Genomic DNA, 27,746 nt, shown 5'->3' on the forward strand with positions numbered 1-27,746 from the left:
AGGGGGAGGACACTTCTTTACCAGAAAACTTCCACATCATCTGACTTGATCGTCGGAGGGGTCGGGCCGAGCTTCCGACCCGACCTGTGTGCAGGAACAAGGGCGAGGTCGCACCTTCCCGGCGCCGCGAGGAGGCTTCGTTCCACACGCAACGTCCCGCCCGGACCATTACAACCGGCCACCTCGGCTGTCCCGAGGAACGCCGAGCGAGATCCCCCCGCATTCGGACCCGAACCAAGCCGCGACAGCCCTGAGGCCACGACATATAGTTGCTTCCCGCAACCGATAGTAAAGTTTGTGAAATGGGATGGTGCATGAGATAAAGATCGTTAAACTGGAGGGGTTGAGTAGAATAACAAAGTAAGAGAAATGAGATAGTGCAAGAGATAAGGATCATCATGAGAATAGCAAAGTTTTCTTACAAATTATCATTCTGCGAAATTAATATCTTTTTTTATAGTAAGAATAACAAAATTATCTTTTTATCTTTATTTTTAACTTCATTTTTATACGTGACAACACATACAACATCTTCCCGTGTAATTTTCTCCGAACCCCGTCCTCTTCGTTCCGTGCCTGATCCCCGACCTCAATACGGTACTTACTCCTCTCTCTCTCTCTCTCTCTCTCTGTCTTGTTGTAACTTACTCTATCTCTTTCCCGATCTGCCCCTCTACCATTATAAGTATCCCCTCTTCTCCCCGCCTCGATTCAAATCCATCTCTGTCGCTCTCTCTCTCTCTGTTTGCGATCTCGAACCCTAATGTCGGCGGACGCGGCGGTGTCGTCCCCGAGGGAAGTGCGATCGGTGGACCCCCAAGTGTGGAAGGCCTGTGCCGGCTCCTCCGCGCGCATCCCCGCCATCGGATCCCGCGCGTGTTACTTCCCCCAGGGGCACGCCGAGCAGGCCGCGTCTCCGCCCGATTTCTCCGCCCTTCCTGCCGTCCCTGACGTCGCTCTCTGTCGGATCTCCGCCGTCCGCCTCCTCGCTGACACTGAAACTGATGAGGTTTTCTCCAGCATCAGCCTCGACCCCCGGCCGTCGGTAGCCCTCTCCCCCTCATCGTCCTCCTCCTCCTCGTCTCCGCCAGAGGTCGCAGATGGAGGCGATGGGTTCGTTTCCTTTGCCAAGATCCTCACCCCCAGCGATGCCAACAACGGGGGCGGTTTCTCGGTTCCCAGGTTCTGCGCAGACTTGATATTCCCTCCCCTCGATTTCAATGCCGATCCCCCAGTGCAGACCATCTGGGTGTGCGATGTCCATGGGAGTTTGTGGGACTTCCGGCACATCTACCGCGGGACTCCACGGCGCCATCTCCTGACCACCGGATGGAGCAAGTTCGTCAACTCGAAGAAGCTCATCGCTGGTGACTCGGTGGTCTTCATGAAAAACCAATCCGGCAAGATCTTCGTCGGCGTCCGCCGCACCAGTCGCTCCTGCGGCCCTGTGGACCACTCGCCCTACATCCCCCAATCCACTACCCTGGTGACGATGACGGAGAACTTCTCCGGCAGTGTGGGATTCTCTAGGAACGTTAGGGGTAGAGTTCCGGCGGCATCAGTGGTGGAGGCTGTAAGATTGGCTGGGATGGGCCTCCCTTTCGAGGTCTTGTACTATCCAAGGGCTGGATCCCCGGAGTTTGTGGTGGCGGAGGAGACGGTAGAAGCTGCGATGAGGGTGCGTTGGACTAGTGGCATGCGGGTTAGGATGTCGCTGGAGACTGAGGACTCGGCGAGAATGACTTGGTTTCAGGGTACACTGTCTTCTTTGGGGATGAATGACGTGGAACAGTGGCCACGATCACCATGGCGTATGCTCAAGGTACTTGTTTTATTTTTCATCATGTCTTTTACCTACCTGTTAGTTTACGGTGGTGTTTGTTTATCAATTTGCTTCGGTGTCCAACATGGATTGAAGAATATCTTGTTTGCTTATCCTTGTGAATTGTCACTCTCCTTTGTGAAACTTCGTCGTGAGTTTTCATGCCGGAAAAGTATCAAACAAAGTTAAACGTCTGATGCTAATGTCAGAAGGAATGACAAACCAGTCTGGCCCAGAGTACAAAAGAAATTTTCACCATGCTTGTCACTTATGACAAAAGATCAGAAACATTGGTTAGCAAAATAGATGTTACATACACCCATGCATGCCCTTGTGCCTATAATATAATATGAAATGGTTTGCATGTTGATCGCTGATTTTCTGAAAAAATCTAGCTTAGAGTCATTAGGAAAACAAGAAATGTATGTTTCGTGATACTTGATAATAGCTTAAGATTTTTTGTTATGGCAAGGTGTTGACAGCATGGCGGGGAGGGAGTGTTGTGGTGAAGAAAACATAGGGAAGATTACAGTGAAGGGGGGGAAGATGCTAGCAAGGGGAGGGGGAAGTCGTCGACGGCTATGGCAAAGAAAGGGGTGGGAGGTGGCAATTGCTACAAAGGACAAGGTAGTCGGGTTTTGGGAAAGCTCGGGTGGTAGGGGATGGAGGTAGTTGTAGCTGTTGAGTTCTAGGGAGGGGGCGATGATGGAGGGGAGAGGAGGAAGAGAGAGATACCTCGAGGAAGACATCGTCTGATGAATAGGAAGATGCTACATTGTCATTTGCCGATAGAGAGGAAGACATTGTCATTGTCGTTCATCAATGGAGAGGAAGATGCTGTTGTCATTTGTCGATGGAGAAGAAGACGCTAATCACACTTTTTTGTTCCTCGATTAGGTTTCTGAAGGGGGTAGGGGCTCGTACGTGCACTTGGGGACAGAGGGTTGCGATGAGAAGGTGTCGATATGGTTCAATCAAACCAAAATCAATGAATAGGATCAAAGAAGATTCCATTTCAATTCGGTAGGTGCTTGGCTTGCTCAATGCTTGGCCCAAGTGCATGCCTAGGTCTCATCCAATTGAAGGCACTTGCCTAGACTTGTTACCAGGCGCTTGGGCCTCGCCTTGCCTGGGTGCCTAGGTGTGTGCTCGAGCGCCTTGTGGCTTCACCACGGCTAGTTTGACTGATTATGGGCAGTTTCAATCTTAATTTACATGGTTATAAATTCTTTTCCTCAAATGATATTATAGCGATATAATTGAATACTTGGAACTATTTGTTTTTAGAAATTTTGCACTTGAGACTCTCTAAGATTTGGAATCATGGATTTAGCTTTTTTGGCAACTGTTTCGTTAGGATTCTTCCTAAGAAATTACTTATGCCATCTATGGATTAGATTGGAGCGTGAGCATTTTCCTGTGATAGTATTTTCGTTTTTATTTGGAGATGCAATTTATTGTTCAATATGCTTGCACTTGGACCTTATATACGAAGCGTGCCAATTATATTTTTTATCATTTTGAGTAACCAGTCTAAAAAAATTCATGATTTTGTCTTTTTCCACCCCTTCAACCCACACCTTCAACTTCTTGTTACCCCTTCAATTATTGTCAAAATAGCATTGGTTTGGCATCATGATTTGCTTTCTATATTTTTCTTATTTGTTTTTTCATCAGGTTAATTGGGATGAACCAGAGGTTTTGCAAAATGTCAAAAATGTTAGTCCTTGGCAAGTGGATTTGGTGTCTGTTAGTTCTCAGATGGAAACTCCATTTTCTGTCATAAGGAATTTCAAGATGCCAGAAAATTCAGAATTTCTTGGGAATTCCACGGGGAAGACACTCCAGATGACAGGAACGAAGAGTAAATCAATTGGCAGTGTATCCCCCTTTTTCAGTTACATTGTTCCTGCTGGCATGCAGGGAGCCAGGCATGATTCCATCAGTATACCCCATTTATGTGATTCTGCAATAAATAGAGATAAAATATTCATCGATGGTCCACATGGTGTTAGCACGTTAGAAAAGAATGATGTGTCCGTAGATCAAAGGATCGGTACCACTTCACTAGGAGGTTCATCTCAACCTAGCCAGGATAGCATCCAGGTTTTAGACAGAAGGATTCTCGAAACAAGAAGTAATCCAGTTAAAAAACCTAGTACGGGATCTTTCCAGCTGTTTGGCCAAGTTATCCATATAGACCAACCTACTAATGATGATAACGACAGAAAGTATGAAGACACTGAAGGTGACAAGCCTGGTTCTTCTTTGTCCAATCAGCACAAGCAGTTGGTTGTTCAATGTCCAAGAGTTTCTGCTGTTGGAGCTTGTCAGTGAAAAAATGGTGCCTGTAGTTCTATGATGCTCCATTAACAGGTATGTTAGACCAACTTGTGTTTTTGTCTTTCTCGTATATAGCTAAAGTTTAAATTTTCTTGGAACTATATAGAGTAGACAACATATGACTTTGAAACTCAAAAAGCTTGACTCAACCACATCTTTTTTCTACTTGAGACTTAATAGTATATCTAACACATCCTTTGTGTTAAGATTGAAATGATGAGATTTGGGAGTGTCTTTCTGTTTGGTCTCAAACTTAGATGGATTGTTCATATATTCATGTGTTATCGAGTGACTCATTGTTTGTGCGTTACCCTTAAAGCCAAGATTCCATAGTAAATCATGGTACCTATTACAACTTGATGTCTAACGAGAAAATAACATTTAATTAGAGAAGTATTAATCTATTAAATGTTAAAAATATCTAAGCACAAACTGGATTAGTTACCAAGTTAGCTGATACGTTAGGATAGTTCTCCTTGAAAATGGACTAATTTGAGCCAAGATTATAGACATAATCAAGCTAAGATATATGCTTATAAAGAAATGCATTTATCTTTGTTTGCACATATACAGAGAGGTACCAGAATCCTGGGAACTGACCTGTGCAGCTTTGTACTAAACTAAAAGATCACTTGAGAAGGTTAATAAGAAGAAACCATGAGATTTTGAATATATTACAGAATCTGAGGACTAACTGAGCTTCATTACATATGTCATTATTGTTAAATACATCTATTATGATATTCATGTCTTACGTATCCTGTTTTCCGAATTGGATATACATATTCATGCATGTGTCAGTACCATGATTCGTACAGAAACTAAACATGAGCAGCTATATTTATTTCTTTATAATACAAATATTTATATCTGGATTAAGTTCAAATAAAATTATGATGTTGAAGGGAGAATCCAAATCATGAAATAAATCAATTGTCTGATTCTCATTGCATAACAAAAATATTGTGGCAAATAACACGAATTTGAATTCCTTGAGAAATTCTTAAAGATTATGCATACAAATTATGTTGAAATTGCATGAGTTCCATTTTCGTTAGTCAAGAGGTTCTTTAGGCAAATTGAATGATGGACACATGAAAACAATTGTAATCCTAATTCTCTGAGCCATGTTACTACATCAGTGATTGTTGAATTTTCGTGATGGTTTTGAATTGAATAAGTTGAACAATTTTCTGCATCAACAGACTAGTGTTGCTTTTATTGTTATTTTGCTTGTTTGATCATGATAAAATTACTTATTGTCGCTAGCTCAAATGAACATTTATCATAGGTTGGTGCTTGACATTTCCTGTTATTTCTTCACAGGTGTGCTCTTTTGATGGTCACGTCTTACAAGTCATCTCAAAGTGCTGCCCGGACCTTGTCATCTATGCGGATTAACAACCTGACTGACTGCTTCCTTGACTTCTTTATGATGCTTTGAACCCCGTCGTCTTAGTTATGTTGTATTTGCTTTCAGGAACAAGTTGTTTGAAACAGTTTAGCTTAGAATATTCTGTTTCCTTGGCTTCTTTTTATGCTTTAGATGATTAAACTTCACTGTTGGAGGCATCTTTACTTTTGTAGAGACTTTTTGATCCACATTTTATCGACTTACTGCTGTCTTTTTGTTTGCTTCATCTGTCAGTATATGTTTTTTTTTTAAATTTCAGAATGACATTTTTGATCCACATTTTATCGACTTACTGCTGTCTTTTTGTTTGCTTCATCTGTCAGTATATGTTTTTTTTTTTAATTTCAGAATGACATTTTTGATCCACATTTTATCAACTTACTGCTGTCTTTTTGTTTGCTTCATCTGTCAGTATATGTTTTTTTTTTTAAATTTCAGAATGACATTTTTGATCCACATTTTATCAACTTACTGCTGTCTTTTTGTTTGCTTCATCTGTCAGTATATGTTTTTTTTTTATATTTGAGAATGACAATTTTATTATTTTAAAATATTGTTTTAAGTACAATAATAATTATCAATAGTTAATTAATTGATTTGTTTATATAATGCATATGTTTTCGTTTCTTCCTTGAGGCACACGCTTCTTTCATCTCCACAGCTGGGATGATTAAATCATCTGTAATCGTGGCTCTGAGACTTTATATGGTTTACTACTACGTTAAAGATGCAAGCATATGATGATGATGATAGCTTATTTTTAAGTGGTTTTTTATTTTCTGAGAAATCATTTGACTTGCTTCTTGAGTTCAAATATTTTATTTTGACACACTGGTCATAAAGAATTATCCTCATATATGTTGAATGATTAAACTTTAGCATTTTTGCATATTCAAATGGTCTGTATCCTCTAATGTATCTGAAAATTTTTTGTTAGTTCCAGAAAATTGTTTTCAGAAGTACTTCAAAAAAACCATTTCTTTTATTATTATTTTTAAACAGGAAAAGAAACCCAATCAAGCAGGCACGGGACAGTGGTCAGTCTGCCAAAATCTCCTTTCTGCCTCATTTATCTTAACTAAATCTCTTTACGAAGGTAGAGTTACCCACTGCCATGGGGCATATGGACTTCAATTTTTTGATCTCTTCTGCCTATAATCGTTGTATAGAGACACAGATTCAGCTACTGTTGTGACTTACGCAAGATGTTCAAGTATCATCAGCCTTCAATCTAGATGTTGTGTGTTATTGCTCTCCCAATGCACCATTATCAGGGAGGACCATGACCAGGGAAAAAGCAGGAGAAAAATCTATTCTGGAAGGTGCGGAGGATACATCAGAGAGCGATGTATCGGCCCAGACAGAGGAGCCATTCCACATGGTTAAAGCTTTGTCCTAGCGTGAGATTACCGGAAAAAGAGATTCACAATGTGAGCCCTACATATGCCCTTCCAAGTATGACAAATCTTCTCATGAAGTGGACATCATCCAACATGCTCCCCCCCCTCTTCTAAAGGAGACAGACAATCCGACGATGCCCCCAAGGGTTCGTTCAGACGTGAAAAAGGTCGTGCTCTTTTCCCTGCTACCTGCATCTTCAATACGATAATAATTAAGTTTAGCTGCTAACTGCAAATTTTTCGTCTCAAATTTAGCAGTTTATATGACCGATCATCTAATCGGTTGTTTGCTAGAGAGAGATAGAGAGAGAGAGAGACATTGCTTTGTTCATTGTTGGCCAGTCTAAGCACGGAATGAAGCCGATACCGGGGAAACAACCAGTGGCTAAAGTGGGAATTAGCATTTCAGGTTCTGAACTACATAAATTTTCTGCTACCTTTCGAAAATGCTGCTTCGTATGCTCCATGAATTCATGTTACTACTCTTCACTAGCTTCTTCCGTATGCATTGATGATACCAATTTCACTACACTCATCATATAAAGTAGTAGGCTTCCATATAGGATAGGACACATGAGAGTTGCATATCTTATGTTCTACGGATATATGTGACATAGTCTTTCTCTTCATTAGAACCCAAGAAATCATCAGAGATCTGTTCTTTGCTTGCATGATTCTTGAGTCAATCAATCCTCAAAAAAAGAAGCGTGCAACCCATTATGTGATGCAGAAAGTGAAATGGACCACTTAAAAGAAGAGTGGTCTTCTTCCCCACATGATCTGTGTCCAGGCCTGCACACGTGCATGTCTCCTTCTACCTCCCCGTGGTAGGCCTGCACACGTGAATATTATTATTACATTGTCGTGTGTTACAGCTGAAACATATTTTTCATTCTTCGTCTCTAATTTTTGTGGCTTTTCTAACCCCCCCAGTCCGTGAGAATGTGATTAGCGAGCATTCATCTTTTTCATGGCTTTCTTAGATAATTCATGACTTTTCTTTATACCATTCATTTCTTTGATAAAAAGTTATGCAAATCTATTTGGATGTGATAATACTTCATCATTATCACATCGTATGTTTTGGGTCCGTAAGAAAGTGAAGATGATATGCATGCCAAAGCAGGGAGATATATGCATACATACGTATGATTAGGAGCAAAATACTCAACTTGGATGGAAAACAAGTACTTACCTCCTCTCTCTCTCTCTCTCTCTCTCTCTCTCTCTCTACACAAACACACACACACACACACACATTCCTTCTCACTCGAGTCTGTGGTAGTTTTCCTCCTTGTGAAGCTTGTTGTTGATCACCTAGAACCCATCATCCACCTTACATCCAAATCCCACATGGCTCGTGCTTGCCTTGTTGGACCTCTTCCATCGTGCCAGGTGGAGGAGATGACCGATCCTCTTGCGCCACCGCAGCTTCGCTCCGCCGCGCTTCTTGTGCTCCGCTATGCTGCTCACTCCCGTTCTGTCCTTTCCCATGGAAATGCCACTGCCACAGGTGATGCTTGTAGAAGGTATGGTCGAGTCGATAGCCCTCTTGTTAGGCCAAGATGTCTGACCGCTGTCCTCCTCGAACTTGAATGAGATGAAGGAATCTGCAAACAGAAATCATATTTCGAGTTCATCAACAGCTTTCTGTCACCACCTTCAGCAGAAATGTAGTCTTTGCACGGTCAAGTGGAGATTAGCTTTCTACCAGGTCAGATCCATAGCTATCAAAAACCGATGCACGCTTATAGAATTCATTCTTGTCTTTAGGTTATTCATTTGTCCCTAAGACCGCTGCTAGAGACAATAATTCGTCAATCATACCCTCTCTCTCTCTCTCTCTCTCTCTCTCTCTCTCTCTCTGTGTTTAGATCTTCTTCATCTTCCCTAATCTTCTTTGTAGCATACAGAACTAGGGTTTGAGGGTTAGGGAAGTAAGTACCTTCAAGGCTGGCGATGGAGTCTTCACCACTGGAGGTATCTTTGCTCCTGTGGTATCGATTATCGAGTAGCTGCAGGAGAGAGCCCAGCGCAAACACATTGCGCAGGTTGACGCTGGGTGTTCTCTTCAGCGTTCTCGAGGGCCTCTTTGTGCCACCGGGTTGTGGAAGTCCGTTTTGTTCGGAGGCCAAAACCAGGAGCCTCTCCTTCAAGCAAAGAGCACAGATTCCTACCACCACTTCCTTGGGGTGGCAGTAGCAACGTGGGTTGTCTTCTCCATGGCCTCTCATCTTCGCCGGGCAGCAGAAGGCGATCGGGTGAAGCAAACCGACAACGCAGAAAAGAAAGAGGAGAATTCACAAGAGTTGGGTCGGTCGCTGAGGAAGGGGATGGAGGGTGGTGGTGAAAAGAAGAGGAGGTGAGAGAGCATGCACGACAAAAGACACCAGCAAAGCTTGGAAAGCAGTATATGGCGTTGATATGATCGAGTGGTTGAGTTGTGCTGGTATGTTTTCTCACGTGCAAGAAATAGTTGCATCAAATTTGGTGATCCGACTTATTATTTTTCCGTTTAGGAAAGTTGTCTTACCATTCAGAATTAGAAGTGACTTCTCCCGATTGAAATCTTTTTTTATTGAAATTATCTTAGTTATCTGATTTTGAGACTGATTTAGAAGAGTCAATTAAAATCATTCTTTACTTTTGTCTCGAGATGTTGATCGATTTATTCGCATTCACCTCACCTCCAAGCTCTCGAAATTTATAATCTGCATCCAGGGCATTCCCAACAAGGTCCCATAGAAGCTTAAGTCTGTAAAGAATTTCGTTAGGTTTTTTAAGTAGAAAAAAGGTTTTTATCTTAGAACACACCTAAAAAGCTATTTTATAATGGGCTTCGAATATAGTTATCTCCAAAAAGTACATGTCAATTATAAAGAATGTGATACTCTTTTTTTCTAAGTGACAATCATAATGTGTCGAACTCGAGATACGGTAATATCTAACTCACTTAATTGCCCAAGTGTTTAACCATGTGACATCAACATGTCGATCACATAGCACTAACGTGTTAACCACATAATGCTATGATATCGATTACACAATGCTAAAGTATCTTATCAATCATATGCCGTCGAGATATTAATCACATGACATCGAGATGATGATCATATAAGGTTCCATCTATCATTATTCCATATCACTTCCAATCTTAAACCACAAGAGACACTTCATCCTCCCAATTGGAATCTTCCAAGTCTAGCTTTTGCAAATCAAAGATTTGCTACTTGTGTGTTTGGCTATGGACTCAGTGATTTTGACATACGAGCTTCCTATGAGACTCTATTTAAGTCGATCAATCTCTAAAGCAGTAGTATTGAATGCGGTCGGAAGAGAGATAGTATCATTACGCTCTATCAAGAGAGACTTTAATTTATAATGCGATAACTCTGATGTGTACGACCATAAAGAATGATTTATTTACTGTATAATTAAATAGACTTTTGGGACAAACTATGATTCACGTGTTGTGGAGAATGTTTAATGTATCTATTTCGAAGCATCTAACGAAAGTAGGGATGTAGATACAATTAATAATATGAGGCTTAATCGAGGGGTTAATTTCATATTAACATTTGGACCTTGTTAATATCATAATTTTTTTATTTAAAAAAATTACATTAAGATCCGTATAATTCAAAAAATAAAATAAATAATTTATTTTAACACGGTAAACTGCTTTGATAGAAAACACAACACGTGACACCATATGTTGGATCGATATAAAAATGATATATAAAATAATAATTTTAATATTTTTTTCGTTTCCAATGATTTTACTAGTAAAAAGATAATTTTAATATTTCCCGTGCTGAAAACGAAAAGGATATTGAAATTATCTTTTTTTCTATCACTTTCATGTCGATCCAACACGTGGTGTCACGTGTTGTATTTTCCATCGATATAACGGATAACGCTAGGATAAATTAAACTATTTGTTTCACCTTTAGAACTATATAAAATTTTCAATATAAACTTAAGTATGTGAACCATGATGTTAATAAGATTCAAATAAAAAAGATAAAAAAGATATCAGTAAGTAACAAATGGGTGAAAAAATAATCAACAAGATATGTTTGAAGTAGTGATTGGTATACCAAGTGGGCTCCATGCGGATAATCAAACTCATATGTGCAACGAAGTAAGAGATGAAAACAAGGAGGTTTGGGAATTTGTGTGTGATCAATAAATCCTTTCTTACCGAGTTTGATTGAATCTTGCGTCGGTATTTTTCATAACATCCCAAACTGTGGAATAAACGATGAACAAAGAAAGAACAAAAAAGGAGTCAACTGGTGGTGTGAAGGATGTCAAAAAAGCGAGCATTCGGAGACCAACCTGCACATGGGAGGTTGGAGATTTCAGTCAAGGAGGAGTGAGGCGTTCACGTCATAGTCCAAGATGAGGTCGGAGGAAACTTGGCTCCAATGATGTCCTTCCTGCAAGGGAAGGATGGTTAGTATGACCCACTTCTTGCCAATTTCACAGAAAGCGTGTAGAGATTTCAGTCAATCTATTTACGTAGGACTCTAATTAATATAAAGAAAGGACAGTCTTACCATCATATTTAAAGAGATTGTTTTGGAGACTCACTTGTTTCTCGCAGCAAACAAGGCTGCCATTTGTTCGTAGTGGAGGACCATGAACATAGATTTAGCTTGCATTCTGCTCCAGGAAGTTGCAGCAAACCGGCCGGTTTCTGGCTGGTTCACAACTTGGTATCTGCAAATATGGTTAGGAAGTTCTGAATCAGTTCACAGCGCAGGACTCAATTCTTGTTGGAATCTGAAGTCTCTGTTTCGGTGTCCTTCAAATCAAGGATAAGCCTAAATGAAGAGAAACCGAGTACAAAAGAAGGTTCCTCAAATATACAATTCCATTCTTCAAGATTTTAAGAACTTTACACCGTAAGAAAGAAGGTTATATGCAGAGCTTTTACTGTGCAGTTTTTGTGTAGATATATATCAGCCTCCTGGCACAGTTTATCTGGCCTGCAATAGGTTATTGATTGATCGGTGGTAGGGAGACTAATAACCGGTAAATCTCGTATGGACTGGAGAGATGCCAGGAAACGAGGGAAAGGATATACAGATCGACAGACATCAGGTGACTCTACTCCACCCAGTTGATGTCCAAATCCTTCAATTTCATCAGCCACTTGTGTGTATCTTGTGCGATGAGTGGTTTGTTTGACATCTTTTCTTGACCATTTGGTTCATTGGATGCGTTGAGATCATTTTGCCCTTCTTGTTCAGCATCTGATCTTCTCCTGGGGTATCTCAGTTCAAGGGATAGGAGGCGAGAAACCTCCTGCAGCCCTCCCCATTTTTCCAAAGCTCGAGCTATGTCATAGCGTCCTATCAGTGAGCATTGATACAAAATAAGAATCAACGAGAGAAGAAACCAGCAAGTACATCAGAGTCAAATTCTAATATTAGAACCACAATTGCAGTAGCAACAATAATCTACAGCAAAAATTTTATTTGTCTTGATTATGGGAAAAGAAACTGGACAACCTTAACAGGACATAGATATGGCAGATTTACTTAAGGATGTCTGCATATGCAACTTAGTCACCGTAGATTGAGGTCATTTATAACATTCCTGGGAAGGTTACAAGAGGTAAATGGAGCAATTAAAAAAAATTCTGCCATTTATCTGTGTCAGTTAAGCAAATGACCAAGCGGATCACAAAACTACTACCGTGCGGTATTTGCATGACCGATACTGAGGGCCATTGGAGAGTCACACTGTTACAAGGAAGATAATCATTGCATGACCCACTTGGTCAAACTGCACACAAATTATAGGGTAATTTCTTTTGGTCTCCATTTATCTAAGTTTAATCTATGATGCCTAAAAAAACATCAGAGGCATATACTGATTGTTCCTGACCTGCACGTTCGAAAGACTTTCTTGTAGGCATGTAAGCAGGATCCATTCCCCAGTTTTTCTGGAACCGGCTTATCTGCTTGGCAAAAGCAAGTAATTTTACAATCTCGGAACCATGTTTGCTAGAGAAACAATATATCAGAAAAGATGCAGAAGAAGTCTGATGCAAACAGTTGTCATGCCCTTTTTACATTGTAGAGGGGGGAAGATGATCTAGATACTAAACAAACTATAAATGACAATTGAAAAAAGATATATACATCATGGAACTGACTTATGAAAATTCAGTTTACCTCCTCTTGTAAATTTTCCAGGTTATCCCAGTAACCTTTTGGCTTTCGTTGTTTATAAGCAAGGGACAAGTTCATCAAGTCTGCAATCCTTCTGAATCCACCCATGCGTGTTATTGCCTTCTCTATATCCACTCTTCCGTGCAAGCGAAGCTGCTTTCTCATTGGCATAAACCCATCTTGACCGTACTTTGAAATAAATGCTGCAAGCTCTGATTTGAGGACCTCAACATCTCTTTGCAAACCGGGAACCTTTGGTCTTTGCCTTATAGTACACACAGCATTACCATTTGGAGAAGGTTCATTTTGCCCACTCGTGTCGTCATACAAAGGATCACTATTTGATCCAATGTGCTCATCAGAATAATCACGTTGGTCATTCTTAATACCTACTCTGTCTTCAACGGCATCACGGATGGAACATAAATTTGATGGTAGATCTTCATAAATAACCTGAAATAGAGAGATCTGAATTGGTAGAATTCCAAGATCACATAAGTCACATTAAAATGAAAAAGCCCCTCCCCACTAATGTAATTGAGATTCAATTTGTGGCAGAAGACCAAGAGAGGATGGCATGTAAACATTGTGGACAGTTAGGCATCAAGTTCAACTGACCAACATGGGGAAGTGAAACTAAAATAATCAAGCATTTCAAAAGAATTGCTTCAACAATTTCAGATTACCTTCTGCCGAGAATGTGTTGGTGTCATTGATTTTGACATTTTAGTGGACAAAAAAAGCCTCATAACGAACAATAAAGAATTTTCATCAATTGGACCTGATGTTCACCCTGGTAGTACAATTACAGTATGTGAGCACATATAACAAATATAACCCATACCTCTTCCAAAATAGCTTCTGAGAGGAAGGTATCCTTGTGCATTCTTGATTCTACAACATACTTCAATAAAGTATGCTGATTTCCGAGCTGCTCTAGAAGCCATTTCCCCTTAAATGAGTCAAAGTCCCCTTCAACTTGCTCAAATTTGATTTCATGTTCAAAGTCTTCACACAAATCCAATACCACACGTGCATGAAGGACCATATACAGCAGGCCTTTGCACCCCTCCTGAAAGCAGACTTCACTATAATTCCAATCTTTAAACACTGAAGAAGATGCCACTAACGTATCATAGAACCTATATGAGAGATTGCTTGAAGACAAAAATACGAGTAAAGAAGGAAACTAGAACATTTTCTGTAACAGTTGAAACACAATTGTGACATATTGTGCATCAGACCCAAAATCTAGTGGCTTTGCATCTTATTGTTGACACATTTAACTTTTATATAGTTTTACTACCTGAGTTACTATACTAATGGCAATTTTATTTCCTTCTAACCAGATAATGAACAACAGCAATGAATTTACTTGCATAACCTCTAACATTGCCCCATAGGCAGGCTCTAAGTCTACACACAATATCTTCACAAGACATGAATGTTATTGATAACCTTCCTTTTGAAACTGTTGCAGCACTAATTAGCTTGAAAAGCCAATTAACAGTGATGCTGATTCAATAGATATTTTATCTAATAAAGAAAGCATGCAAGATTGCGAGGATGAGCAGTACTTAACTTTGTTAAGCATAACAATTCTTAGCAAATGAATGATAAAATTTAAAAGGCACTAACACGACCACTACTATGCAAGATATATGTCATACCTGTAAAACACGGACCTTGTTATTATCCCTTGATAGAATCTTACTGATTGCTAAATTAGGGACGATCCTGAAAGAAAAAAGCTTCTTTAGGTGTGTGGTAAAGAGAGAATAAAAAAAAAGGGCAAAATAACTTCACATTTAGTAGACTTATGCAAACTAGCAAGGAAACAGTGCACTCAACACTGATATCATATTCTGGAACAAAAGTTAGTCTAGAACATATATTAGTAGATAAACAGTGAAAGTAAAGAGATAAAGATCCTCACTCAGGTAATGCCTCATATGCAGTTAAAACATTCCAAACTTCTCGAACTGGTGCCTTGATGGTAATACTAGCCATGACACATCGATGGGCCCCTTCATTTTCCTTCATTCATACGGTTATTAGACAAACTAAGATATGAACCAATCTGTGATATGTATCATTGACTACCAGTTTATGTTAAATAACTTACCAAGAGACCGTCAAATCTACGGAGATGAATTTCATCTACCATGCATTGGTTATCAAGTCTGCATGCTTTTCCATAAACACCCCATTTTGCATTAACCTCGGTTGAGGGTGCAGAAAGCATAGCACCAGGAGGCTTATCATGGTCTTCCTTGAACTTGTTGGGGAGTGTCTCAATTTCAGATGCAGAACCAAACCTACCCAAGGAAGAAGCATACAAGGTCCTAAAGGTTGCACTCATGCCATTCATCTTCATTATTGTCTTCTGATTTTCTTCAAAATTTCTCTCAGCTCTACAGGCCACGGCTCGTAGGTTCACAGGAAGATCGGATCCGATAATCCTCTCAAGAAATATTGCTGGGAAGTTAAATCTGGGCACGACGGTTACTTCATATGATAAAGTTGCCATGGAAGATCTGTGAACCAATGAAATGGATCATATAACTACAGATTGATTATGTTATAGGCATGCTGATATGCAGCATATACTTTTTAACAAATTATGTCCAAGAACAAAAAAAAGAGGAAAATGACATTGGTCTTCAAAGATCTATATAAGCACACACTGATGCACCAAAACAATTCATATGATGCTTCCATAGGACCATGAATAAGCAGAGCTAGGACATTACAGCTTGTTGTTTCATCACTTACATGGACCATGTACAAGCAAAGCAAACATAGTCATAGTATTTGTTTATCTAGTGCTAAATGATAAAGTATAAGAAATTCACTCATCATACAGGCCATTAAAATTTAAAATACTTCAATGACTAGTTCTCGACTTGGTGGCAACTCTCTCATGCATTGGTGCAAAGGTCCCAGGCAGGTTACAGTGGTGGATAAGGAGCTTAGAATTGACGAATTGACCTTTGACTGACCAATTGGCAAGGAAAAAACATTATAGGTGATGGTTCAGCCATCTAATTTGCAGAAATGAAACGTAGCTAGCCATACATGCCCTGAAATGAATGTCTACAAGAATATCCAATCGAGGGCAAAAGTCATGTCCATGAACCAGATGAAATCCACAGAGCCTAGTTCCAGTCTCTATATTATGAAGCAAAGATGACTTCAGAAAAAGATGATTTTAATAGTTCAATTGAATTAATGTCATTGTAAAAAATTTACTTGATATAACTAAGATAAAAATTGGATGTAAAGTCAATAATATCTGCAGCTTCACCAACTTATTCAAAGTTATAGGAAGTGGAATTACTAGTAAAGGAAAGGGTACTTAATCACCCTGCACAACTAATGCAAAATCAGATGAAAGTAATGTTAGTCAGACCTACCTTGGGCCAGCTTTTACAGTCCATTTTCCTTCAAACTTACTAAAATCCCCATCAACCATCGAGAAGTGAAGCTCACTCCCATTAGCCTAGACACAAAATCCGGTTATACTAGTTACATTGTTAGTTCAACAAGTAAAATTAGATCAAATATCAAGATGACAAAATTCAAATCAAGAGATTTTTCATCAACCACAGGAGCAAGAACCCTGATTTCATGCAGAAACACTACTGTAATTCTTTGCATCATGAACTATATAAGATGAGGCAACTGAGATAAGTATCCGGTGCAACCTTAAGGAAGTCTTTGCAAACACTCTAAATGATAGATAGAAAAGTAGAAAAATTGTAAGATGCAAGAAAGGCCAGAAACCAATATAAAGCAGCTTTGTCATTGAAACATGACTAAATGAAGAAGTAGAGAAAGTTCTAATGAGCAATAAATATGAAGACTACTCGATCATGTTATTTCAGTGACTATAAGCAATCTCAACACATGTTACCAGCGTCTAACACAGCTTTTCTTACAGGAAAATAGATAGTCCGATGGGCAATGATAATTTAGTGCAAAGCTAACCACTCAAGATTGAAGAGATTTTTTTTCTCAACAATTTTTTTTAAAAATATTTGTAACCAACTAATGAATCTATTGATTTTAAGCAAATACAGAGAAAATTTTCATCAACCAGAACCAAGAATTACATCAGATAACTAGATAATATATGTTGGTACAGCCATTGATAATATGTTGATTCTTTTAATCTACCAACTTCCTCACATTCATGGTATGACCACTAATGCCCGATTCGACTTAGTTTGCAAATTTACCAAGAATTAAACACTAACAGAGTCCAATTGTAACACCTCCTTCAAGATCAATCCTTAAAAAAAATTTACTTAGGTCATGGAACAGTACAATCTTTGCTCAATAGTTCATAAAGTCGCATACCGAGTTTGGGAACTCCTGAAGGTCCAACACGACCCGAGCTTCGATGTGCCAATACAGCGCACGCTGCAACCCTCGCTGCTCCAACCATATCCTCCCCTTGTGTGGACAAGGGATTCGCCCACTAAACCCCAAAACGTATGCACTCAGAGGGACAAGTACCAAAACAACAACTAGAGAAACATAAAACCAACAGGGATTACCTATAAACAAGATTGGGGACGAAATCGGCAAGTCGTTCATAATCGGTGAGGACGCTCCACACCGATTCCACGTCCGCACTGACGAGGATCCACGCCCGAACTCGCCTCTCGCGCCACGAGACCACGTCGACCTCGCAATGCACTTCCTCTGCTCCTCCTCCTACTCTTTCTCCTCTTCCAACCCCTTGCTCTTTCCTCTTCCACTTGTGAGCTCTATCCCTGTGGGGCTGGTTCTTGGGGCTTGGATCGGTTCCGGCAAGCGATCTGGAGGCGAAAACCCTGGGATCGGCAAGCGAGGTCGGCGGAGGTCGGAGGAACACTAGGTTTCTCCCGGCAAACAGGTGCGGCGAGGGAAGGCGGCCGAGACAGGCGGAGGCTCTCATGGGCAGAGCTCGGCCGTGTGGACTGTGCGTGCCGTTAACAACAATTCGATCCCATTAATAAACATATAAATAAATAAATAAATAATATATATATATATATATATATATATATTCGTCCGTGATATTTTTTGTTTATTTGTTTTTGTTTTTGTGTTTTTTTGTTTTCTGTGGCTCTAAAGGAGCGTGGCGGGAATGGAAGCTTCAGAGCCACTCATGACACGTGAACGCCATATGCTTTGCGGCAACGTGGCGCGTTCCGAGCCATCAAGTCATTGGTATTTCGACAACAGTAACAACGTTTCCTACCGCGCCCATCTCGACAACGTTTACTACCTTGTGGGGCCCATAATTGCATCCGTAACCAAGGCCAGGGTGATCAAACGAGTAAAGCATCCGTCCGTAGCAAAGTATTTTGAACTCGGATTCGGGTTCCCTGTATGGTCATTGGAACCGAATCGGGAGACGGTCGGGTCGAACCGCGGGTCACTGGTTGGACCGGTGAACCAACTAATTTGACCTTATGTTTGATTTAAGATATTTTAAAATTTTAAACTTATATATGTATTAAAAAATAATCTTAAAGATAAATCAAAGCCAGATTTTTTTAATATAAAATAAGATTAAAAAGAAAAAATAACAATCAATGTTGTAAATATAAAATCTTTATCCAAAGAACAAACAATAATATTTAAAAATTAATTATATTATTTCAACCTAAAACAAAAAGGGTTTTATTCAACATAGTAGTAATGATAATAAGAATATGCATGATCCTAATTTGAAATTGATATAAATAAATATTTTTCTAGATGGTATTCAATTAACCTTGATTATCTTATAAAATCAGATCGATTTTGTTTGATTGGATCACTTAATTAAAGTATCCAAAATGTGATTGAACCATTTGGTTCATTCCAAATTTTTAACAAAATTAATCAAGTGAAATAGATAGGTCCAAAATGTGATTGAACCATTTGGTTCATTCCAAATTTTTAACAAAATTAACCAACTTGAGATAGGCTAAGTGATTGGATGAGTTTTATCTTGCATGAACTACTATAATAAAATTGACTCGATAAAGAACCGATCATGTGGATCTTACTCATTTTAATTAACGTTGTTCTTAGTAACTTTATCTCTCCAAGTGAAATAATAACTTTATCCAATCACTTAGACCGAGGTAATAGTAGTACTTCTTCATTTATTGTAGCAGTTCAGGACTCATCCAATTACCTCGGTCTATCTCAATTTGGTTAGGGTTAAATAGGATAATTGTCCGGTTACTTGCATGATCAATACGAGTTTTCTATGTGCTTAGGACTAACTCTGGTTGAGGACCATGAGGGACTCCTTCTAACTAATGAGTTATCAAAAATTATGTTACTACTATTGTGTCAATTATGGGAGAAGATGAATAATATAGAGTATCATCTTAGAAAGATATATTGACTTGAACCAAAAATCCTATTATAAAAAGAATCCATGATTTGTTGAAAAATGATAGAAGATGGAAGTTGTATTGCATTGAAGTTGTTTTCTCAAGGGACGATTTCCCTCGACTGAATAAAGAGATTTTCTCATACAAGAAATCTTATCTGCTATCATGCCCCTGTAAGATAGTGCTCCTATCAAGGATATCAATCTTGGATCGATGTAATACAAATAGTTTACGAGTGAGAGGCTTTATGAGTGAGATGCCTAATTGATCAATCGTATATACATGAGAAACACGAAGTTGATGATGGACAACTTGACATCGCACAAAGTGGAATACCGGATTAGCGCACAGATAGGTAGCTCCGATATTATCACAATATATTATTGAAGGAGAAGAACTGATGTTGAGTTCCTTGAGCAGATTTATGACCCAATTGAGTTCTGCAGTAGTGGTGGCGATAACGCGATATTCAGTTTCAGTTATAGACAGTACGATTGTCTTTTGCTTCTTAGAACTTCAACTGATTGGATTAGCGCCAAGGAAGATAATATACCCCAATGTGGATGTATCATCAAAGTTGCTTGCCCAATCGACATCAACAAAGGCATGAAGATGAAGTGGAGAGTGTTTACGAAGAAAGAAACCATGATTGAGGGTCCCCTTAAAATATCGCAAGACTCGTTTGACCGTAGACCAATGCAGAGTAGACAGCCTCTACATAAATTGTAATAATTTGTTGACTACAAAGAGATGTCTGGACGGGTGAGAGCTAAATACTATAAGGAGCCAACGACTTATCGGTATTGAGTGGGCTCCGCAGTAGAACTTCCATCAGATAATTTGAGGGAGTCACTAATAGAGAAAGGAGTTGTAACCGCATTTGCATCATACATGTTTGTTTTTGATAATAAATCTTGAATGTACTTTTTCATTGTAAGAGAAAGAGATCGAAAGAAGTGAATGTAGCTTCTACGCCCAGAAAGTAGTTCAAGGGTCCTAGATCTTTAAGCGAGAATCGATCTACCAACTGTTTAATGAATGCTTGGATTGCTACGAGATTGTTATATGTGACAATGATATCATCCACATATACCAGAATATATATTGTGTCACCATGATGTTGTCATAGAAATAACGATGTATCAGATTTGGAGTTAAGAAAGCCAACTGAAGTTAGAAAAGAGCCAAGTTCTGTGTACCAAGATCTTGGAACCTGACAAAGTCCATAAATAGCTTTTCGCAGTTTGCAAACATACCTTGGGTACTGAGGATGAGTGAAATCAGAAGGTTGTTGCATAAAAACATATTTAGTTAGAGTTCCTTGTAAAAAGGAATTATTAACATCTAATTATCGTAATTGCTAGCCCATAGTGCTGGCCAAACTCAGGATAAGTCGAATTATAGTCGGCTTTACAATGGGACTAAATGTCTCAGTGAAATAAACTCCAGGTCTTTGATGAAACCCTTTGGCGACGAAGCGTGCCTTATATCGGGCAACAGAGCCATTAGGGTTCTGCTTAATTCGAAAGACCCACTTACACCTGATGATGTTTTTTGTATGATGAAAAGATACTAGATCTCATGCTGAGTTATGGAGGAGGATATTATATTCCTCACACATGGCGGTACACCAATGTAGAGATTTTTGGGCTTGAGTGAATGTGGTGGGTTCAACGATGGTGGATAAGGAATCCATGATAGCATGGAGGTCAAGGACTTGACGTGATTTGAAAATATCACACTCTTAGAGCGTGTGGTTATAGGATGGTTGGAGACTACGGGATCGTGAGGTTGTGTTGTTAGAATAAGTGGTTGAGAGTCATTGACACAAGTGGGGTCAGGTGGAGGTACGTTAGTGTCACTTGACTGAGAAGAAGGTAAAGATAACGGTTGTATTTCTGAACTAATTACCCCAACATTTAGAGAAGAAAGAAGTGGAATAGGAATGGAGGGAATAGGCAATTGCTGAACTAGAGGAGTGATATAGTGTGGATCATGACAGGAGGAACTGTACGATGTCATGGGAGGCATGTTCGGTTAGATCGGATATATACGCCAATGAAGAATGGTTAATTAAGTGGTTCGCATGGTAGGATTGGTATGAGTTTGGAAGGAAAGATAGACTCAATAAAAATAATGTGACGTGATATAAAGACTTTGTGAATGTGGAGATTATAACAACGGAAAGCATTATGTTCAAGAGAGTAACCTATAAAAACGCAAGGATTAGATCGTGATGTTAACTTATGAGAGGCATATGGATGTAACCATGGATAACATAGACAACTGAATATTCTGAGTTTACGAAGGTTTAGGGTTTTGTGAAATAGTATATTAAAAGGGGACTAGTATTGTAGGACTAGTGTAGGCATTTTATTAATAAGGTAGACAGTTAAAAGGCTGCTGTCCAAATGTTTGAAGGCATGGAGGCCTGATTGAGAAGTGTGAGCATAGTTTCTACTATATGCCGATGTTTGCGTTCGACAGAGCCAACAAGCTAAGGAGTATGCGGGGGAGACTTGAGGTATTGGATACCACAAGCTGAGAGATAGGATGCTAGGGCTTGATATTCATCACCAGAGTAAACCATTTTGATTGTAGGCTGAAAGTGATTTTTGACCAACTTTCGAAAAGTGGGAATGATGGTCGAAACGTCGGATTTATGGTGAAGAGGATAGAACCATATGTACTTAGTGAAGTAATCTACAAAAATGATATAAAATCTGAATTTATCAAAGGATAGGATTGGGGTAGGGCCCCAAACATCTGTATAAATAATTTCAAATGGTTTAGAGGAGGAAATGGAAGATGAGCCAAAGTGTTATCGATGATTTTTATTACTAAGACATGCATCACAATGCGTTATAGAATTATGCGATTTAAAAATAGGAAGAGAGTAACGAGAAAGTAATTTATGCTGAATAAAGGATGAGAGATGACCAAGACGATAATGCCACACATCAATTGGGGCATCAACGAAAGAATGAACAGTAGACTGGGTTATTTATCGAGCTGAGGGCCATTCGTATATATTGCTTCTATTCGGGCCCTGGACCAAGGATGCCCCCATGCTCAAGTCCTTAACAAGAAAGAAATAAGAAAAGAATTCAGTTGAAGTATTGTTATGTTTGTAAAATTAAGAAACAGAAATAAGGTTACGTTTAATATGAGGAGCGCATAAAACATCATTGAGTGTAAATGTGGTAGTATCAGAAGTAAGCATTGTAGAACCAGTATAAGTTATAGGAAGTCCTTTACCATCACCGATGATGATATCTTCATCATCGCCATAGGTAGTGATGTGATGGGAGGCGCCAGAGTCGATAATCCAATTGAGCTAGCTAGTCGTCGGAGTAGTTAGGAGATTTGCCTGAGGCCAATGGGACGGAGTAGGAAGGCGGGGTTGAGACTGACAAACTTTAGCGGAGTGTCCGATTTTATCACACAATTGGCAGATGACCTGTCTTTGGTGGCTTGGTGGGCAGGATGCCAGGACAAACGATTATTAGAGTTGTCACTTTGCAAGAAGTTATAATTAGGAGGATAAGGGGGGTTTCGCATGAAATCCATAGGATCAAGATATGTATTAGCCAAACCTTTGGAGGTATTCAGAGGGTATCGAGTGCCCTTCCTCTTAGACTTATGACTGACTTGAGCTATGATAGTCGGTCCGGGCAGTTTGTCCTCACGCTTCAAATATATCTCATAATCAATCAACTTGTCATAGAGTTCTTCAAATGATATTGGTATGTCGCATGCCCGAATTGTAGCTACCAACTCCTTGTAATCGTCTTCGAGACCATTAAGGGTATGAATGATGATCTCATCATCACATAGGGAATGATCTATCAAAGTTAAATCATCAATGATAACTTTGATATTTTGTAGATAATCAGTTATAATACTTCCCTCTTGTTTTGTCACCATTAGCTTTGACAAAAGACTGAGTTTGTGAGTACGTGAATTATTCGCCAAGGTAGTTTGCAGTTTAGACCACACTTCGACAGCAGTCCCACATGAGGATATCAATGGAGCGACGAATCCAACAACTAAGGCTTGAATAGCTTGGAGGATGAGACGATCTTGATGCAGCCACAATTTATGAGTCGGATTTGGTACTGGACTGGGTTCTTTGGGGATGTTGATCACGAATGGCGGACAATTGAAGGAGTCGTCAACGTAGCCGAGCAAGTCATATCCAAATAAGACATTAGAAAAATGAACTTGCCAGAATGCATAGTTGCCACTCTTTGATAACTTGAAAGGGATTAGCATAGTAGTATTGATGGAGATAAGCCTTGTAGGAAAGTACTATGAGTCCCTACAGAAATAATAACTGGAATATCAAAAGAAGATAAGGAAGACATGCCAGACTTTTTTTTCTTTTTTTCTTTTTTTTTGCTATTTTTTTGTTGTTGTTTTTTTTTTTTTTTTTTGAAGAGTGATCTTTACAGAAAAGGAGGAGGGAGAGAGGAGGCTTGAGGGATCTCCTGCTTGTGGGAAGAGCAAGAGCTGTTGCTGCTGCCGCTATTGCGGCTACGACTACTGTCGAGGAAGAGGCTGTAGCGATGCTCGAGGAAGCTACAACGATGCTATAGTGATAATGGAGGAGGAAGCTACAGTGATGCTGCAGCGAAGCTAGAAGAGGAGAAATCTACAGTGATTAGGGGAAGAAATCTACAGTGATTAGTGTGAGAAATCTACAGTCGACGAAGAGGGTGATGCTGTCAGAGAGAGATGCTGCGAGAACAGCAGTACCCGAGAGAGAGCGAGCCATCTGGTGTGTTAGATGTTAGCTTTCTTTCTTTTCTCTAGGTAGTGGTAGCAGAAAGAAGAAAAGAGGGGGAGGAGGCAAGAAGAGTGAGAGACAAGAAGAAGGGACGAAGCGATGGATGGAAGTCAACCTTACTCTTCCTCGCTCTTCTTGATCTCCTCGCTCTGGATGGGGCCTTCCTCTTCTACATTTGCGCTAGTAGAGATCGGCCAAGCAGAGATGGGACTGGCGAATGGGGAAGCGGGTCCGGTGAGGAAGCGAGTTTGGTGGGGAAGCTGGTTCGGTAAGAAAGCTGGTTCACTTCGTCAGTGCATTTCTGCTGGAGGCACCAACAATGATGTCATGGACATAGTTTGCATTGATGTAGTCGATGATGCCTTGGAGATATCACTGTCTTCCAGAACTACCTCCACATCTGCTCCTGAAGACTATCAACAAAGATCACGTTGCTCTAATACTATATTGAAAGAGGATAGAAGATACAAATTATGGAAGAAGTTATATTGCATTGAAGCTGTTCTCTCCCTATTTATACAGGTTAAGATGGAAGATTTCCTTTCGTAGAGAAATTTTCTCATACAATTAATCTCTAGCAAAAATCAAGAATATAACCCTTACTTCAAAGCTAATGGTTACAGTGAAAATCAAAAGAGAAGTCATTGTATAGAGTGTCTTGGGTTCAAATTTTTTATAATATTCTTAGGATCTCTTAATGACAAATTGATGTAATAAATTTTGATCATAAAATATGATATGATGAAACTGATTAGACTTTAATCAAGATTTATGATCTTCAATCAAAACGAATCTGGTTTTTTTCTTTTTCTACATTTGCTTTCTTTTTCTCATCACCTAGTAGATGTTGTCATGTGATAATTTATTATATATATAGAATATTTTCTAAACTAATTAAACTTATTTGATTAATATTTTCTACATTTCCAGTGTCATAAAGCTTTATTTCTTCCCAGATGTGCCCAAAGTACAAAAACATAAACTCTATCACCAAATGCTGATGTAAGAGACTCATCATTTTTTGACTAGTCAAAGCAAGTATCACTTATGTTCTAAGAGTTTATGTTAATCATTGATAATTCTTTTGAAGGTTACCATAGATCGAAACGATAATTGCTTGCTTGCTCTTCTCTCTCTCAACAATCCTCTCAAGGTAACTATGATTGAGATTGGATTGACAAATTTTTGTTTATATTTCTCCATCAATACTCCTCTCGAATAAACAATGGTGGAGATCTCCGATGAATCCTTCCCTATTTTTTTCTTTCCCAATAATTTTCCTCATATGGATGATGGGAAGTTGTTCCACAACAATAATCTTGTCTTCCTAATTCTATGATTTTTTAGTTAGGAGAAGCTTAACAATACCCTCCATAAATTAGAGGAGTTTAGAGTTTATATTGTTGGGCTGACAGTCCATATTCAGCTAAGGTAGGCTTTATCGGCCCATAGCTCACCCCCTCTTAACCTAACCCTAATTTATATCAGGGGAGGGTGTGATGATTATAAAAAGATGCAGAAAAAGATAATAAAGAGGTCGTTTTTGGTAGCCATAGATTCCAAAAAAAAGGAGAACAAAGCAAAAAAGGAAAAAAAGAATGGGAAGAAAACAAGGACAATATAAAGTGACTAGATCAGAACATCAAACAGTGCTTTCATCTCAGGTTAGATCAGATCTACAATAAATTCTTACTTTGATTACTTGGGGAGAATTATGAATGATTTAGATATTATGACATGATCCTTATATCCCAGTTATTTTCTTGTGATTGTTGCTAGGGTTTTGGATAAGAGATTGAGATTTGTATATTCATTATTATTATAATGGATTATCTCTAGTTTGTCCCGTGGTTTTTACCATTCATATTGAAAGGGTTTTCTATATATATCTTGGTGTTCTATTTGATTGTGGTTCTATTTAATTTCGCTATGTATTATGGCATGCTAGTATTTGTTCATATACAAAAGTTTATTTCTTTTTTATATCCCATCGTACATGAACCTTCGTTTTGAGGAGTTAGTATTTTCTAATAAATTCGAGGAATCGAAGAAATATTTTTTAAAATCTAGTATGAATTATAGTAAGATATCGAACATGATAATCGCCATAGAAACAAGATTTTCTCGAGGCCTTTAATCATGGTGGCTTCGTGAAAGAAGGCAAATGATGATATTTTATTTAATGATTATGAACGGTTTTAATTTTAATTCTCTGCTTGAGAGAAAATGGTAGCTTCCTAATAGTAGATCGACATGAGTTTGTAAAGCGTTGATACCAAATTTGATGTAGGTCGAGTAACAATAATTTTTTTTCTTGATAAAAGAGAAACAAAAAGAGAGAAATAGAAAGATTATAACTAAATAATAATAAAAAATCAAAGGGATAACTATCATACACATTATTGCTGAAAGAGTGAAGGTTGTGTATGAAACTCTCGTCACGTTTCACACGTGAATGATGAAATTATGCCATCAGAAAAACAAATATGATCTCACAGTACTCATACAAAATGTGGAAAAAGAACTTAATTGATTAAGTAATTCTTTGATTGGTGCATTACAATATTCTTGGCTATTTTTATAGGTCTACGTATAAGAATAAAAAGAAAAATATAGAAATAAGAAAGATTATGATCGTATCAAATTAAATATATAATTTTTGTTTTTGAAGAAGAAGATAATATTTCTGAATTAATCTAAAAATAGTCTTACTTATTATTATATAGATGAATATTCAGTTAAAATTTACAATCTTAAACTAAAATAAATATGATTTTCTTTCGTTTGCTTTCTTTTTCCTCCTCGTTGAATATATTTTGTCATACGATAAATTATTACTTATACAAAATATTTATAAATTAATCAAATTTATTTTTATTAATAAATCAATTAAATTGCTCTTATATCAACTCCATGTTTTCGATGTCATAAAGCTCGATTTCTTCTAAAATGTACCCAAACTAAAAATAAAAAATCTACCACCGAATGTCAACACAAGAGACTCTATTATTTTTTAACAAGTCAAAGTAGTTATCACTTGTGTTTTCGATGCATGTTCACGTTAATCATTGTTAATTCCTCTAAAGGTCAATTCATGCGTGCACTTGTGCTTATGGCTAAATTTTTTATTCTATTTAGATTCGGACAGAATAATTTTCATAATTTGTATAGACCATATTATCACGATCTTAGTTGGAATTGCCTAAGGCATGAGATACCATTGCGGTAAAGACACGAACTTAGCTTGCGTTGCCTAAGTCACAAAGCACCCTTGCGCCAAAAATGTGAACTTAGCTTGAATTACCTAAGTCGTGCTTCGCTCTTGCAATTTGCATCTGCAAAGATCAGCCCACTTGCAACCTCTCGCAGGTCCCGAAGGACCTGTAAAAAGAGAAAGTTGATTAGTTCGA

General features: G+C 38.7%; 3 protein-coding genes across 6 annotated transcripts; 1 reads left to right on the forward strand and 2 right to left on the reverse strand.

Annotated features, from left to right (window-relative positions):
- The first annotated feature begins 702 nt into the window (after nucleotides 1–702).
- Nucleotides 703–5,798, forward strand: LOC103988169 (auxin response factor 17). Its single transcript, XM_009406712.3, has 3 exons — nucleotides 703–1,822; nucleotides 3,500–4,198; nucleotides 5,492–5,798. The coding sequence occupies exons 1-2, from the start codon at nucleotides 764–766 to the stop codon at nucleotides 4,157–4,159; spliced, it is 1,719 nt and encodes a 572-aa protein (XP_009404987.2). The 5' UTR covers nucleotides 703–763; the 3' UTR covers nucleotides 4,160–4,198; nucleotides 5,492–5,798.
- Nucleotides 5,799–8,112: 2,314 nt separating this feature from the next.
- Nucleotides 8,113–9,348, reverse strand: LOC103988170 (uncharacterized). The gene is made up of 2 exons (XM_009406713.3): nucleotides 8,925–9,348; nucleotides 8,113–8,589 (listed from the first exon to the last, which is right to left on the reverse strand). Exons 1-2 carry the CDS (start codon nucleotides 9,211–9,213, stop codon nucleotides 8,297–8,299), a joined length of 582 nt encoding a protein of 193 aa, XP_009404988.1. The 5' UTR covers nucleotides 9,214–9,348; the 3' UTR covers nucleotides 8,113–8,296.
- Nucleotides 9,349–10,967: 1,619 nt separating this feature from the next.
- Nucleotides 10,968–18,163, reverse strand: LOC103988171 (uncharacterized). Of its 4 annotated transcripts, none has more exons than XR_010514315.1 (12): nucleotides 17,727–18,163; nucleotides 17,527–17,647; nucleotides 16,581–16,666; nucleotides 15,290–15,701; nucleotides 15,101–15,201; nucleotides 14,835–14,901; nucleotides 14,009–14,236; nucleotides 13,168–13,617; nucleotides 12,878–12,950; nucleotides 11,922–12,339; nucleotides 11,576–11,704; nucleotides 10,968–11,421 (listed from the first exon to the last, which is right to left on the reverse strand). XR_010514315.1 is itself a non-coding variant. In XM_065187742.1 (10 exons), the coding sequence occupies exons 1-10, from the start codon at nucleotides 18,107–18,109 to the stop codon at nucleotides 12,095–12,097; spliced, it is 2,166 nt and encodes a 721-aa protein (XP_065043814.1). In that variant the 5' UTR covers nucleotides 18,110–18,163; the 3' UTR covers nucleotides 11,829–12,094. The 4 variants fall into 4 exon arrangements, 2 of the variants coding, with proteins under 2 accessions (XP_065043814.1, XP_065043816.1); XR_010514316.1 differs by having other exon boundaries at nucleotides 11,542–11,704; XM_065187742.1 differs by lacking the exons at nucleotides 10,968–11,421; nucleotides 11,576–11,704 and having other exon boundaries at nucleotides 11,829–12,339.
- Between the last annotated feature and the right edge of the window lie 9,583 nt (nucleotides 18,164–27,746).

The sequence above is a fragment of the Musa acuminata genome, chromosome BXJ1-6 (genome assembly GCF_036884655.1).
Source record: "Musa acuminata AAA Group cultivar baxijiao chromosome BXJ1-6, Cavendish_Baxijiao_AAA, whole genome shotgun sequence".
NCBI lineage: Eukaryota > Viridiplantae > Streptophyta > Magnoliopsida > Zingiberales > Musaceae > Musa > Musa acuminata.